Source organism: Falco rusticolus, chromosome 5 (assembly GCF_015220075.1).
Source record: "Falco rusticolus isolate bFalRus1 chromosome 5, bFalRus1.pri, whole genome shotgun sequence".
Taxonomy (NCBI): domain Eukaryota; kingdom Metazoa; phylum Chordata; class Aves; order Falconiformes; family Falconidae; genus Falco; species Falco rusticolus.
This window is the reverse complement of record NC_051191.1, coordinates 88,984,733-88,998,267: the sequence shown is the minus strand read 5'-3', so window position 1 is coordinate 88,998,267 and position 13,535 is coordinate 88,984,733. Positions and strand designations below refer to the sequence as shown.

The 13,535-nt window shown below is 52.3% G+C and overlaps 1 protein-coding gene across 2 annotated transcripts in view; it reads left to right on the top strand.

Annotated features, from left to right (window-relative positions):
• The window catches only part of GSK3B (glycogen synthase kinase 3 beta), a 157,789-nt gene extending 151,981 nt beyond the window's left edge, over positions 1-5,808 (top strand). For both annotated transcript variants that reach the window (XM_037389158.1, XM_037389161.1), the window contains one exon: positions 2-5,808. In XM_037389158.1, the coding sequence (XP_037245055.1) occupies positions 2-69 (68 nt within the window). In that variant the 3' untranslated portion in view covers positions 70-5,808. The remainder of the gene's footprint in view (position 1) is intronic.
• The last annotated feature ends 7,727 nt before the right edge of the window (positions 5,809-13,535 follow it).

The window sequence follows — 13,535 nt, the reverse complement described above, 5'->3', positions numbered from 1 at the left end:
GATGTTAACGCAGGAGAACGAGTTCAGACCAATAGTGTAGCTACAGCATCAGCCTCCAACTCCACCTGAACCAGTACCAAGCAGCCAGCTGCACAGGAAAAATCACCAGTAATTTGAGTCTTGCTCAGCAACACTGGTCACATTTGGAAAGAAAATTAAAAAGAGGAAAAAAAAAAAAAAAAAAACAAAAACCAAACCAACAAACCAACCAACCTGTTCATTTTAGTGTTCAATTTTTTATTATTATTATTGTTGTTCTTATTTAACCTTGTAAAATATCTATAAATACAAACCAGTTTCATTGTATTCTCACTCTGCAGGGTGTCCGGGGCAGGGGACTAGGTGGGGGGAGGAGGGAAAGCGGAGCAATACAACACACCAATGTCTCTCCCCTCGACAATCTCTTCATGTTGGAAGTTTGCTGTTGTGTACTTCAGAACCAGGACTCTTGCCTCATGCCCCCTCCCACAACAGAAAGAAGGAAAAAACAAAACAAACAAAAAAAAAAAACAAAAAAAAAAACCCCAAACCTCATTCTCTGCTGAAGTTCTTTTTTTTAAACCTCTTTTTTTATTTTCTTTTTAAGTGAAGTTTCGGACTTTGATGTAGTGCACAGCTTGAATTTGGTCGGGAGCTTAGCAGGGGTCATTCAACAGAGCTCAGCGTTGCTTGTCAGCAAACCCATATCCCAGGTTGTCCGAGGAGCTGCCCCGGCTCGGTGTGGGGAGCGGGCGACGCGGTGGGAGCAGAGGGTGGGGGTGGGGGGTGGGGAGGGTTTTCCGTGTGTCTAAGGCTTGAACCGCTAGTGGAAGCCTTCCATTTGAAAAACCAGTGCTAGCAATGAAGAAACCTGCAGCTTCGTGATGGGAAAAGTCTTCCCCCTGTGGGTTCTATATAATATAATACACACACATGCACCAACACAAGCTTTACCAAGCAGCTCCTTTGCCCGGCGCAGCTCCTGCCGCGTGTCGCGGGCCGGAGCGGGGCAAAGCGGCCGGCGGAGGCGACCGGCCAGCTCCCGTCTTCAGCAGAGAAGAGCAGATGAACAAAACCCTCAGAGGGGGCAGGGACCCAGCCGGAGATGTTAAGGCTCTTTTTGGAAAGTGGCCACTGTGAAAGCTTATTGGTTTTTTAGGGTTTCTCTCCACCCCTTCCCCCCCCACCCCCTGCCACAATCTCCCCCTCCCCGCTCTCGATTTGAACAGGCTTCCCTTTCCCAAGGTGCGTACAGGAAAAGGACACCAGGGTTTATAATGTGAACTGTAACAGTCTACTGGTTTATTTTGTAATATTTTTTTAACTGCAGATTTAACTTGCAGGATGCCACATTCTCCGATAGTTCTGATTTTAAATCCACAGCTAGCATCTGTATTTAATTTCATCTTTTTTAACCTCTTGCTTTTTTTGATCTCTATTTATTGATGCGTGTTGCCACGTTGCCATTATGTTTTTACATTGGTAGAATATTAAAATACAGATCCGAGTGCTCTCGACAGTAATTTGTACCTGCTGACTGTTAGGAAAGCTGGCTATATATGAGTGTGTGTGTATATATATTATATAAATATATACATGTATACATAGATACAATACTGCTTTTTTTTTTATTTTGTCTACGATCTCGAAACAGTCTGACTGAAGTGTGAGGTGAATGCTTGTTCTAGTCCATCTGTTCAGGGTCCGGGTTTCCTCCCTGCGACGGCGTGTGGCGCAAGCATCCACATCTCTTTTCCTGAAGTCCAAGCAATATTCCTCGGGAAAGGGTGAGGTGAGCGGCCGGACACAGCCGCGGCGTAGAAACGAGACTTTGGGGAGACCCCATCTTGTCGTAGGCTTGCGGTTGGTGTCCGCTCCAGCCTTATCCTCCTCCGGAGAAACTGTAGTCGCCTTTGGTGCTTATCGAGCTGTTGTTCAACCTGCAGATCTCTGAGGCGAGCGGTTGCGTTTCGGGAAGGCGCGGACCTTCGCTTGGCCGGGGGGTAGCAGCCTCGGCAAGCTTGGCCACTGCGGGGGTGACGGGGCTTTTGCTTGCGAGCTCGGTGCGTTTCTTCTTGTACCTTTTATGCTGTTGACGCAGGAGTTCTTGGAAACTATCTTTTAGCAGCCCTGGAACTGATAAAAGCCCTGCCCTCTTCCCTCCTGCCTGACCCACAGCGGGGTTGGGGAGGCAGGAGATGTTTCAAGAGTGACCACCTACCATGAAACTGGTAAACCCTCACGTTATGCCCCTCGGCGATTTGCTGGCGGGCACACACACCGACACACACACAAAAGGTTTTAAAGCTTTTAGCTGTTCAATTCTGTCTGACTGCAAAGGAAAGCACGGCCGTGTTTAGAAACGGGCTTTCCAAATCCTTACGTGCGACTTAATAGAAAGTGCTGAGGAGCATCTTGGTGCGAGGGCTCGGCTAGGCGGTGTCCCGCGAGGTAAGTGCCGCGGCTCGGCTGACCCAGTGATCCAAATAGACGCAGGAGACTCCAGAAGTAGGACAGCGGCAGGGCACGGATCGGTGTGCAGGTGAGACTGCTGAGGCGCTGGCCACAGGTGCTGTTATTCGGAGGCAGTAAAATAGTGAGTCTTTAAAAAAAAAAAAAAGGTAATTAACAAATAATGAAGAAAAATTGCTGCTTGTGCCAGGAAATGTGGCTTTACTTCTTTTTCATTTTATCTTTTCGTTTAAGACTGGCGGAGGGGAGTTAACAACTTTTCTCTCTGGTTTTGTGACTGTGCTGGCGTCTGTGTGTGTCTCGTGTGTGTGTTAGGCTGGGGGGAGGGTCGGGGGCACCCCTCTGGTTTTATTTCTTTTTTTCAAGGATCATGGCAGGATCACACACTCTTTTATACAAGTTAGATCCAGGTCTTTGAATAACCTTTTTTGTAAATAAGAAAGAAAAAAAAAAACACACAAAAAAAAAAATACAACAACAACAAAACAAAGCTCCTCACCAAATTCAAGCTTGTACATTATTATTTTTGGTTGTTTTTGAATTTTGAGTTTTATTGTTTTGTATGTAAATATGTGGACCCAGGAACTGTTATTAATGAGCAAAAAGTTACCGTTCAGGGCAGTGATTCTGTTTAATAATCAGACAAAATGTAGACGAGCTTTTTAAAGCCATATAGTTTTAACTCTGTACAGTAGGTACCGGCCTGTATTATTGTAACAATAACTCTAGCGATGTATAGTGTATCTATATAGTTTGGAGTGCCTTCGCTTCCGTGATTTTTTGAATTTTATTTCCCTCCTCCCCCCCAGCCCCCCCCTCCCCCCAACCTTCTTTATAAACGTCTCCCACCCCAAACCCGCATCTCTGCTCCTGAACCCGCTTTCTAACTCTTTGAGTGCTGTAAGGTTTCGGTGATACCCTGATAGTAGCGGAACGAAAGGAAACCGTCGCCACCGTCATCCATTTCATTGGAGCCGTGGCTTTGTTCTGGATGTCTCCAAGTTGCCCGCCCTGCCCTCTCCTCCTCCCGCTAGCAGCGACCGGTTTCGTTCGGACACTTGCCCCAGCAGCTCGTGGCGACTTGGCTCGTCTCTTTCCCCCTCGTTCCTGCGCCCAGGAGCTGGGAGGCAGCAGCTTCCAGGAGGCCTGGCCCTTCCATCCTCCCTGGCTGTGCCGGGGGCAGCAGAAGGGACCCCTGGGGAGGCAGACCCCGCCGCGTCCCGCAGGGATGCTGCGCTCGGAGCAGGGATGCTGCGCTCGGAGCCGTGCAGGGGCAGCGCTGTAGGAGACCGCGGTGGCTTTTTCTGCCAGGGGGACTTTCTGTTCCGTTTTCTTCTCCCTGTTCTTCCCTCCCCGAAGTCACTTTTGTTTTCTTGAGATAAGTTTAACATGACTCTTGATTTCTTGTGCCCAGCACGAAGGCCTTGTTTCTAAAACTAGATTGCTTGTGTTTTACTACCTTGTTAGTATTCCACATAAGATTGTCTTGAATGGGAAAACACTTAACTCTTTACCAAACCAAAGGTTGCTCTTTTATTTCGAAGCATCTCGTGTTCATTCCAGTGAAGCAGAGGCTGTGCTTTCTTTCTGGTGACACGACGGTCAGTGGTACCAGGCTGTCGGTGGCAGCCTGCTCAGAGCTGTCCCCCGTTTCTTTTACTCTTTGGGGCTTGTTTTTAAATCCGCTCTAGTCCTGCTCTGTCCTGTGCGTCCGCCCTGCCGTGGCGTGGGTCTCTGAGCCGGACTCAAGTGCAGTCTGTCTCCCCCGATGGACACCCGCTCAAGATGCTGGTGTTCTTTAATACTAAACTTACCTACCTTGCTGGGGGGTGGGGGGTGGGGGGGGTGGGGAATTGCCTGCAAAAGAAAATTGGCTGGTAGAAGATCCCCAGATACTTCGTCCCCTTATTTCGAAGCCAAGCTTAACCTAAAATAACGGCAGGTGCCTGCGACTCGCAACGTAAAATTTCCCCCCAGTTTTTAGTACTTGGAAAAGTAGAAGTCAAGCAGCCTGTCAGACTCGTACTCCTGTACTAGGAACCTCAGCCACCGCGGAGAAAAAGGAAAAGCCGATGAGGAAAAGCACAGTAGGGTATTCGGTCCGGGCTCTGCCTTTCGGAGACTGCAGCGGGTCCCCGGGGTGGCCGCTGGTTCCCACGGGGCTCTCAGCCGGTTCTGGTCGTAGTTGGCTTCGTTTTGCAACACTGCAATAACAGCAAAACGACAGGAAAGGAAAACAGTACCTAAGGGGTTAGCTCGAGAAAAGTAGCTTCCTTGTGTTGGTCTTTCTCAATTTATTTTTTAATATATATATATATATAAAATATATTTATATATATATAATTTGCTTGCCTGTAAAATTTGCGTTCATTAATGTGTTGCTGATGGATCACTTGGGCCTGTACACACCAATTAGCGTGACCACTTCCATCTTAAAAAACAGAAATCTAAAAATATATATATATATTAAGGACTGTGGGTTGTATACAAACTATTGCATACACTTGTGCAAATCTGTCTTGATTTAAAGGAAAAGCAAAACCTGTATAACATTATTACTACTTGAATGCCTCTGTGACTGATTTTTTTTTTTTTTCATTTTAAATATAAACTTTTTTTGTGGAAAGTATGCTTAATGTTTTATTATTTCCCCCGCCCCATTCCCCTTGTAAATACATTTTGTTCTGTGTGACTCGGTTCGGAAATAGTTAACTGGTACTGTAATTTGCATTAAATAAAAAGTAGGTTAGCCTGGAAATGAAATTTAAAAAATACCAAGTGTGTGGTCTTTATTTCAAAAAAAAATTGCCCCTTTCTTTCCTCCTCCTCTCTCCCTTCTCCACCCCGTGTTCCTTGCCCTCATGCCTCTTTCCACTCCGCAAGAATAGGTGGACGTGAATCTTTGTAATAATAACTAAAAGAAAAACCACAAGAAATAAGCATGTTTTCTTAACTGAGCTGTGTTATTCCATGCTGTTTTTCAAGAGATGCCAGCTTGTCTATGATACCGTTTGATTTGATGGAGAGAGGAACCCTGGGACATAAATACTTCAAATTAAAACCAACTGATCTTCCTTTACCGTCCACCTATAGATACGAACTTAAGAACCTGTGTAAACTGCTGGCTTTGAATCCTGCACTCATGGTTGTTTGGGTTTTTTTTTTTTTTTATATCATTTGATCCCATTAGTAATGTTATTTGGTGGTGATCTGTAAAGTTTGTCGAGACCACGTCCAGTGGACCGTTCCTCCAGCAAATCAGCACGTAGCTATCTCTGAGTTGGGTTTCTGGTACTGGATAATGTATGTATTAAACATGACATGTCTATTAGCGCAAAAGAAAAAAGAAAAAAAAAAATAAAAATCCTTTTTTGGGCTGGCTGACCTGGCCGAATCCATTCTGTCGCTATCCTAAAGGCTAGATGCGAGGTCATGTGACTGCTGCTTCAATAAAAACAAATTTATATTGCAAAGAGGCTCCTCTTGGTTTGTTCGTGTGCCACCAGCCGTGGTCGCCCCCATCAAACCTCCGCTGGGCTCCAGCCGCAGCCCCTGCTCCGGGAGCTGGGGAGGGGGCACCCAGGGCAGGGGGCACCCAGGGCAGGGGTGGCCGGCCGTGCCCGGGGCGGGGGGGCTGCCACCTCTGGACGGCTGCTCCGGGAACAGCCCCGGCGGAGCAGCGAGGCCGCCTGTGCCCGAGTTTGGCCGGGGCTGGAGAAGAGGGTGCCAGTACCGAGCGGGTCGGTGTGTCGAAGGACTGCGCGGGTGAGCTGGGGACCCTTGGTGCACCCACAGCGTGAGTGTTGCGTTAGGCTCCCCCCCACCCCTTGGCTCCCCCGGGCTGAGCCCTGGGGGGGCTGTTCTGGCCCTTCCTGGGCCCCCCGAAGGAGGTGCCACCCCCCCGCTCACCGGCGGGGACACGGGTCTCGCCCAGTTCAACCTCTGCGGCTTTCGCAGGCGCTGGGGACAGCAGGGCTGGGCAGCTGCGCCCCAGAAGCAGCGTGGGTCACCCCGGCTGCTGTCCCTTCGCCCAGCACTGGGCCCGCGGTGTCACCAGCCCCGTCGAGCTCATGCACCGAGACCTGGGCAGTCTGCTCCGCCGGGCCGGCCGCTGGCACCAAGGGTGGCCAGTTCCAGCTGCACAGACTTCGCTGCCTGCACCTCGCTCGGTGAGTTATGGATTTAAAGTTTGCTGCTGTCGGGGGGGTCCATCACAGTCCTCAGTAATTTGCGGTGGTGGTTAATTATCTTTGGGCACTTTTCTAGATGCACGTGCACTGGGCCCCCCTGGCTCTTCTGAACTTCTCGCGTGCGAGCGGCGCATTCTCTCTCTGCGCTGGCTTTGTACAGGAGCCCCCTGCTCCCCTCTCAGGTCTCACCTCTGAGTGCCAGAGGCCCTTGGCCAGGACCCAGTCACCTCGTCACTTCTCACTAAGGGGATCTTCAGCTGCTTCATGCCTTTTCAGTTTTTCCAGTTGTACCTCCTCTATAATTGTTTTTAATACCTCCCTAAGCAGTGGGTACCAAAGCCAGCCAGAGGTTTCCTACAGCCCTGGTGTCAAATAAAGGCACCAGAGAGCATCTTGCAGCTGGTGCCTCTGTCTCCTGGCCTGAGGGTTGCATTTGCCCTTCTGTATGGAGGCTGCAGGTGTCCAGTTTTTCCATCACTCCCTCCCATCATAACTCCTGCAGACGTTATCGATGGGACTTCCATAGATTCACCCCAATCACCCTTTTAAAAGATACAATGAAACGCCTTAGCATAAAGAGCCAGTCCCCGCACAGCCCTCCAGGGAACAGTCGTTCTGTCACTGTTCCTCATGTGGAAATATCTCCCCAGACCTGTCTGTAACCCAGGTTCAAACCCACTTAGCTTGGTCATTGACGGCTTTGAATGATTTAAAATGCTAATCTAAACGCAAAGCGGTACTGAGCTGAGTGTGGTACGAAAGTCTGCTCCGCTGAGGTCCTTTGTCTTTATCGAACAAACTTCCAGCCATCTGGGTTGGAATTAAAAGTCAGCGTCAAGGCTACTGGCACCGTACGTTATCTGGAAGGTGGCAGCTTTCGGTCCGAGTCACTTTCCATGGGAGACCAAGCGCCGCGCGGGAGGAGGGAAGCACACCCACCACAAAGCGCGGCGGGGAGAGCAGGAGCACCGCGGTTCATTGCTGAGGCACCGAGGCCAGTTGTTTGGAGGCGACGAGCCCAGCAGCTGGCGCAGCCTCACCAGCCGGCCTGAACCTCCCCCCCTTCCCTGGCTCCGGGCAGGGCTTGGCTGGGTTGTCCTGTCGCCAGCCGTGGGGCGGCGTTCCCGGTGCGGGCAGGGTGCTCCGTCCTCGCTGGCCTTACTAAACCGGCCGTGCCCAAAGGCTGCGGGCACCTGACCCGAGAGCCAGGCCCCGCTGGGAGAGGGAAGCGTTAGGCAGCAGCACCCACGGGGCACAGCAGGAAACCCAGGCTGGCGTCTTGCCGTGAATGTCGCACAGTGCTGGGGCTCTGGAGCAGAGACCGGTCTCCCAAACGAGCTCCTGCTGGTTCTTCTCACAGGAGAGGGGGCAGGTGACGGTGGCCAGGGCCGTGAGGGACAGCTGGACTTTCACAGCAAACACCCGCCTTCGGTCGATGTAGGAATGCGGTCCCGGATCCTGCTGGGCGCCCAGCTCGCGCCTAATGTCCTGGCACAGGTGGTTTCTTCTGCGTATACCACGTACATCACGCGCATCCACGTGTCTCCTACTGCCCCCAGAGTCTGCGTGTGGCCGGGTGGGTGTCCCATGCGGTCGGTGGAGTTAAACTTCCTCTTTCTGGGGTTTCCCACTCTCTGCATCACCCACCTCTGCTCGCTCTCTCCGGAGGCAAGGCTGGGTCCCGCAGGACCAGGTAAGTGGGGAATGAACAGCCTCGTCCCGTGTGGAAGCTCGCGAGTGGGTGCAGCCGAGCACTTGTGAGCCGGGCAGCGGAGCCGGAGCCGGGCAGCCTGCCCACGGCCAGGGCGGTTTGCAGAGCCCCTCGCTTGCCGCCGAGCGAGCAAATGTGGCCGCAGGAAAACAAAAGCTCGTTGCCCGGGCAGAGCTGCCGGGCAGAGCACAGCCCCTGCCCAGCAAAGCAGCCCCAGGGGGGCAGGGCCCTCGGTCTGCGTCTGTGATGGGTTGCAAAGTAGCCAGGTGCAGGGGGTTGGGTTGGTGATTTGGTTGATTTTCTTTTTTCCCCTAAGCAAAGTTTTTTAAAACTGGTGGAATCCAGGAATTAACAGGACTGTTCATCGTAGCTCGCTGCTCGACCGCCCTGTGCTTTCCGTGAGCGCTGGTGGGGGCAGGCGCCCGCCACTGGGACAGGAGCTGTCGGAGGGCGGCCGGGGCTGTGGGGAGAGGTGGGGGCAGATGTGTTGTGGGAACGGCAGGAGAGCTGGAGAGGAAGCAAGAGGTGCTCCTCCTCCTCTCGCCAGCCCGTCACCTAGCGTATGCTCTCTGACGGGGGCTGTAAGCAGGTGGGGGTCAGTCTCTTCTCGCAAGTAACAAGCAATGGGATGAGAGGGAACGGCCTCAGGTTGCGCCAGGGGAAGTTTAGGTTGCACATTAGTAAAAATTTCTTCACTGAAAAGGTGGACAAGCACTGCCCAGGCTGCCCAGGGAGGTGGATGTGTCACCATCCCCAGAGGTGTTCAAAAGGCAGGTAGACGTGGCGCTTAGGGACATGGTGTAGTGGTGGACTTGGCAGCAGTCCTGGGTTAACAGTTGGACTCTATAATCTTCAAGGTCCTTTCCAACCTGAATGATCCTTTGATTCCGTGTTTCCTACAGCAAAAGAGCTGGCATGGCCTCCTCCTCCCTTCTGCAGCTCGTTCCTGTGACCAAGTCCTTTGCCAGGCAGGAGTGCTCGGGAGACCGATGCTGGCAAAACCCAGGTTGTCTGAGGGTATTTTGCTCAAGGAGATTATCGGTGGTGTTTGGGATGCTGCCGTTTATTAGCAGTCTCGGCACACAAAGGGGACTACCCAGCTGGGGAGTCTTCGGACCATCCCAGTTACACCTCATTCCTCTTCCAAGATTCCTGTTTCGCGGCAGCAGGCCTAGCAACGGTTTGGTCAGTGGAAGCTGTTTCTGCTGGAGACAACGAGTCTGGGGCCTGTGCAGCAATGAAAAATGGTTTGCAGTTGGCTGGAGGTGGAAAAATTACGTGGGCAGGTGGAGAAAGGCTTCAGTAGGTAAGGAACCAACGCGGTGGTTGCAAGAGGCTTTAAGGGGAAGGGCTGGCTGTTGCTGGCTCAGTAATAAACAAAAGGGACGTTCATCCTTAGGAACAATCCTGCAGCAACATGAGGAGAGAGGAGCAAATGCAGCTTTTCAGCCTCCGTAACGCTGGTGGGAGCGGCTGCTTTCCAAATGCAGCGATGTAAAATGGTGCGTGAGAAGATGCTGGCCGAGAAGGGCACTTAGGGGAAGGTTTAGCGCTCTCGGTTTAGGGGCTACGTAAGAGCACTGGTTAAATATTCCAGGCTTCTTGCTGCATCTGTATTCAGAGCACTGGTGGTGGTCACGCTCAGCGCTGATGTCACCAAGAGCAATGGCACCAGGTCCTTGCTGCACAGCTGCAATTAGCTCACCGCAACGTGCACTGCAGGTAGCATCGCACCCCCAGGGAGGAGGATGAACATCCCAGCACTGACCGGGGAGCTCCCCGATGGGCAAGGCATGCAGGCTCCTGTGACAGCTCCCCACCGGCGGAACTAGATGTGGTAAACCCCGGAGGGCTGGGCACGGCAACAGGTCCAACCAGCCGTAGGCTAGCGGCCAGCCACAAGGGCGAGTGTTTGCAGGGGCAGGCACAGCTCTCAGGTCTGTGGGGATGGTGGCCACAGCCAGGCTGCCCGGGGAGGGCTCTGGGTACAGGTGAGCAGCCCAGGAGGGAAGCGGGAGCAGGACACCTCGAGTGCTACCTGAAGGACTGGGCTTTGGCACGCGGGAGCAGGCCAAGAGAAGTACCCTGGGCTGCAGCCACGGGAGGCGGAGGAAGAGGTGCGTGGGGTTGATGCAGCATGTGGGAATAAAGGGAGAACAAAAGGGCTGATAGGATCGGAGCAGAGAGCCAGAGCTGCCTCTCCTCCCCCGTTTTCAGCGTACGCCCTTTCCGTCCGCCGGCTGGGGTTTTCTCTCTTGTGCAAACAGTATCTGTTGAGATGCTTTCCCTGCCAGTTCTGCTCCCAGCTGTGGCTGTGGCGAGAGGTGGGGGCCTCAGGCCAGAGCAGTCCCAGGCAAATAGAATTTACTAGTCTGGGTGTACACGTTGCGTCTCGGGGAGTTGGCAGTTTTGGCAGATGTTCAAAACATTTCCTGCCCCTCTGGTGGGGTGGAGGGCACGCACGCGAAACGACGGCTCCTCTTCTGAGCCCGGGCCTGACTCTGGAGGGCACCGAGGTGAGGGAGGCTGGTGGGTGCTGGGAATATACTGACCTACAGAAAAATGGAGGAAAAGCGGCACGAGCAGGGTGTTGGTGGCAGCAGGGAGACAGGACTGGGAGGAGGTGGTTAGTGTCAGTGCAGCTGGAACTTGTTAAAGGCTTTTGGCATGCCAGGACCATACTCGTAGGGTTATCCCCCCCCCAAAGCTGTGTGAGGGCAGAATGGAGCCCACCAAAGTAGCAGGTGGGTCCTGTGCGCTTGCAGGACCAGGAGCAGAGCAAACAGCAGCGCTCAGAAGTGGCAGGAACTCTTTTACCAGCACCACAGCCAGGTCTGCAGCAGCAACTTTGGCAGAAGAGATGGGAAAGCATGGGTTTGTGGTGGTTTTCCGCTGGCAAAACCCACGTAGGTACAGTAAGTGTCCAGGGACAAAGGTGCACGGGCTTGCAGTTGTCCCACCGAAAGTCCTTTGTGCTGGTCTCAACTGTAGTTACCACAGCAGGGCTTCCTCCTTCCACACCGCAGGGGCTGTACCAGCAGGGAAGACCCGAGACAATTTGCCTTCATTCAGCCCGATTCCTCTCCATCCTCGCAGCGCAGTGACCCCAGAGGCTCGGTCACTTCGGTCTCCACCAGCTGTCAGGATGCAGAGGCCGGCAGTGCGGACAGCCACGCTCCCTCCCAGCCGGCAGCTGGTGAAAGAAGCAGGACGAGCAGAGTGAGCAGAATTTCACCGGCGTTTCCACTGCATTGGTGCAGCCCTGGAGGCATCTGCTGTGTTTGTTTCGGGTACGGGCTCCTCCCCAGGGTTGTTCTGGCTCCTGCTAGGAGAGGGAATGATGCATTCTTGTGCTGTTGATTTATGATCCCAATTCCCTCTCGCTGTGCTCGTTTTCTCAAAGCACATTCTGCAAAGCTTGAAAAAAAAACCCCACACATGACAACTGAAGGCAGTTCCTAGAGCAGAATTTCCTGCAGGAATCCTGCCATGGCCTTCAGTTTACATGCTAGGCAATGTCACGTGGAGAAGACGGCTTTACCCTGACAGTGTCCCTTAAATCATAACAGAAGCCAAGACATTTATAGCTCAGCCTGTGCATAGCATCTGGAGTCCCCTGCCCCCTCCTTGTCGTGCAGAGGGCGGTATTCTTGCAGAAGACCAGAGCACTGTGACCTGCGTCCATTTCACACCTGTTTGAATACTTATCTTTTAAAACCCACATCGTATTGTACAACAAGCCCCACGGAGAATGTTTATTTCGACATGCCATCTCAGAAATACAGTAAATGTCTCAACAGATCGGTCTTCCTTGTTCTGCTGCACCAAGTCTTCCATGTCGCTCTTATTACATTGGATCTTGTGATTCATGTTATCCCCCCTCTTTCAACCAGGCTAAATTTGTCCAAGGTGGCCTGAGGCAAAAGAGCCCATCCCTGCACAGCTTTTCCTCCCACACTGTGGAGTGTTCCTTTCTGTATGTTTGCATTTGCTACCTTCCCTTTCGCTGACTAGCTATGCACGCTACGAGAATTTTCCCAAATCCCCAAGCCCTGACGGGATCATCCTCACAGAGTCCTAACCAAAATTCATCACCCGTCTCTGACCCCTGCCAGATTTTGCAGTACCTACAGAGGCTGCCTACCCCACCAGTCACCTGGTGCCCCTGATTCAGTGACCTGGAGATCACCAGTGGCTTCTCGGTGCAGCTCCCAGTTTCCTCTCTCCAGTTCTTACCACAGCTCAGCGGGATAGGGTGGTATTCCGACTTCTTCCCTCTCCTCTCGCTCTCCTCCCTGCCACCACCCTTCTCCCCCCAGCCCAATCCACAAAACACAAACCTGATGCAATTTTTTTCCAGGAATGCACTAATGAACCTGAATTTTTGACCAGCTGCTGGTTTGTGTTTTGAAGGAGCGGCGCTATGTTCAGGACTAGTTAGCTGGCCCACACCTCAGGCTTTACAGACCCAGCACAAAGAACAGGCTGTCACTTACAGAGGAATGACGCAGGTACGCAGGGATCAGCCCATTACCACGTTAGCACTGACAGCTAATACTGCTAGTTGTAGCACAAGTTGTAGCCATCAATGAGTAAGCACTTTGGGTGGGGTGGGGTGGCTCTGCCTGCTCCTCCAAAAACTGGTAGGTTTGATGTTGGTATCAGTGTGAATGTACCTCTCAGATGCTAATTGCGCAGACCTCAGGGATTTTGACAGGTGAGTGCTGGAGAGCTGAGCAAGTCCCTGACAGCTCCCTGATCAGATGCGCCGCGCCTGTCTGCAGCCGGCTGATTTCTGACACCCTGAGCAGAAGCACCCCCATGCCTGCAACCAAGGCAAAGCCCGCATCCCTTCTGCACAGCCCTCCGGAGCTGGAAAGCCAGAGTGACTAATACTGTTCTAAGAAAAATAAGATTATTTCCAGAATTGTTCTCCTTTGGGATGACAAAAAGCAAGAAGAGGTCAGCCCAAAGAGTAACATTTCTGGAAAAGCCATAGGCACTGGCTAATGGGTTCTCTGCACAAGCTACATCAGCCCTTGCCATGTCATTCTGCTATCACCTCGCCTCAGTTAGGAGTGCCACACACTGCCTGGTTGGCAGGAACCACTCTGCTGAGGTCAAGGGCACCTTTTCTTTATGCAAGAACTGATTATGTGAAAAGATGATGCAAGATCTGACTG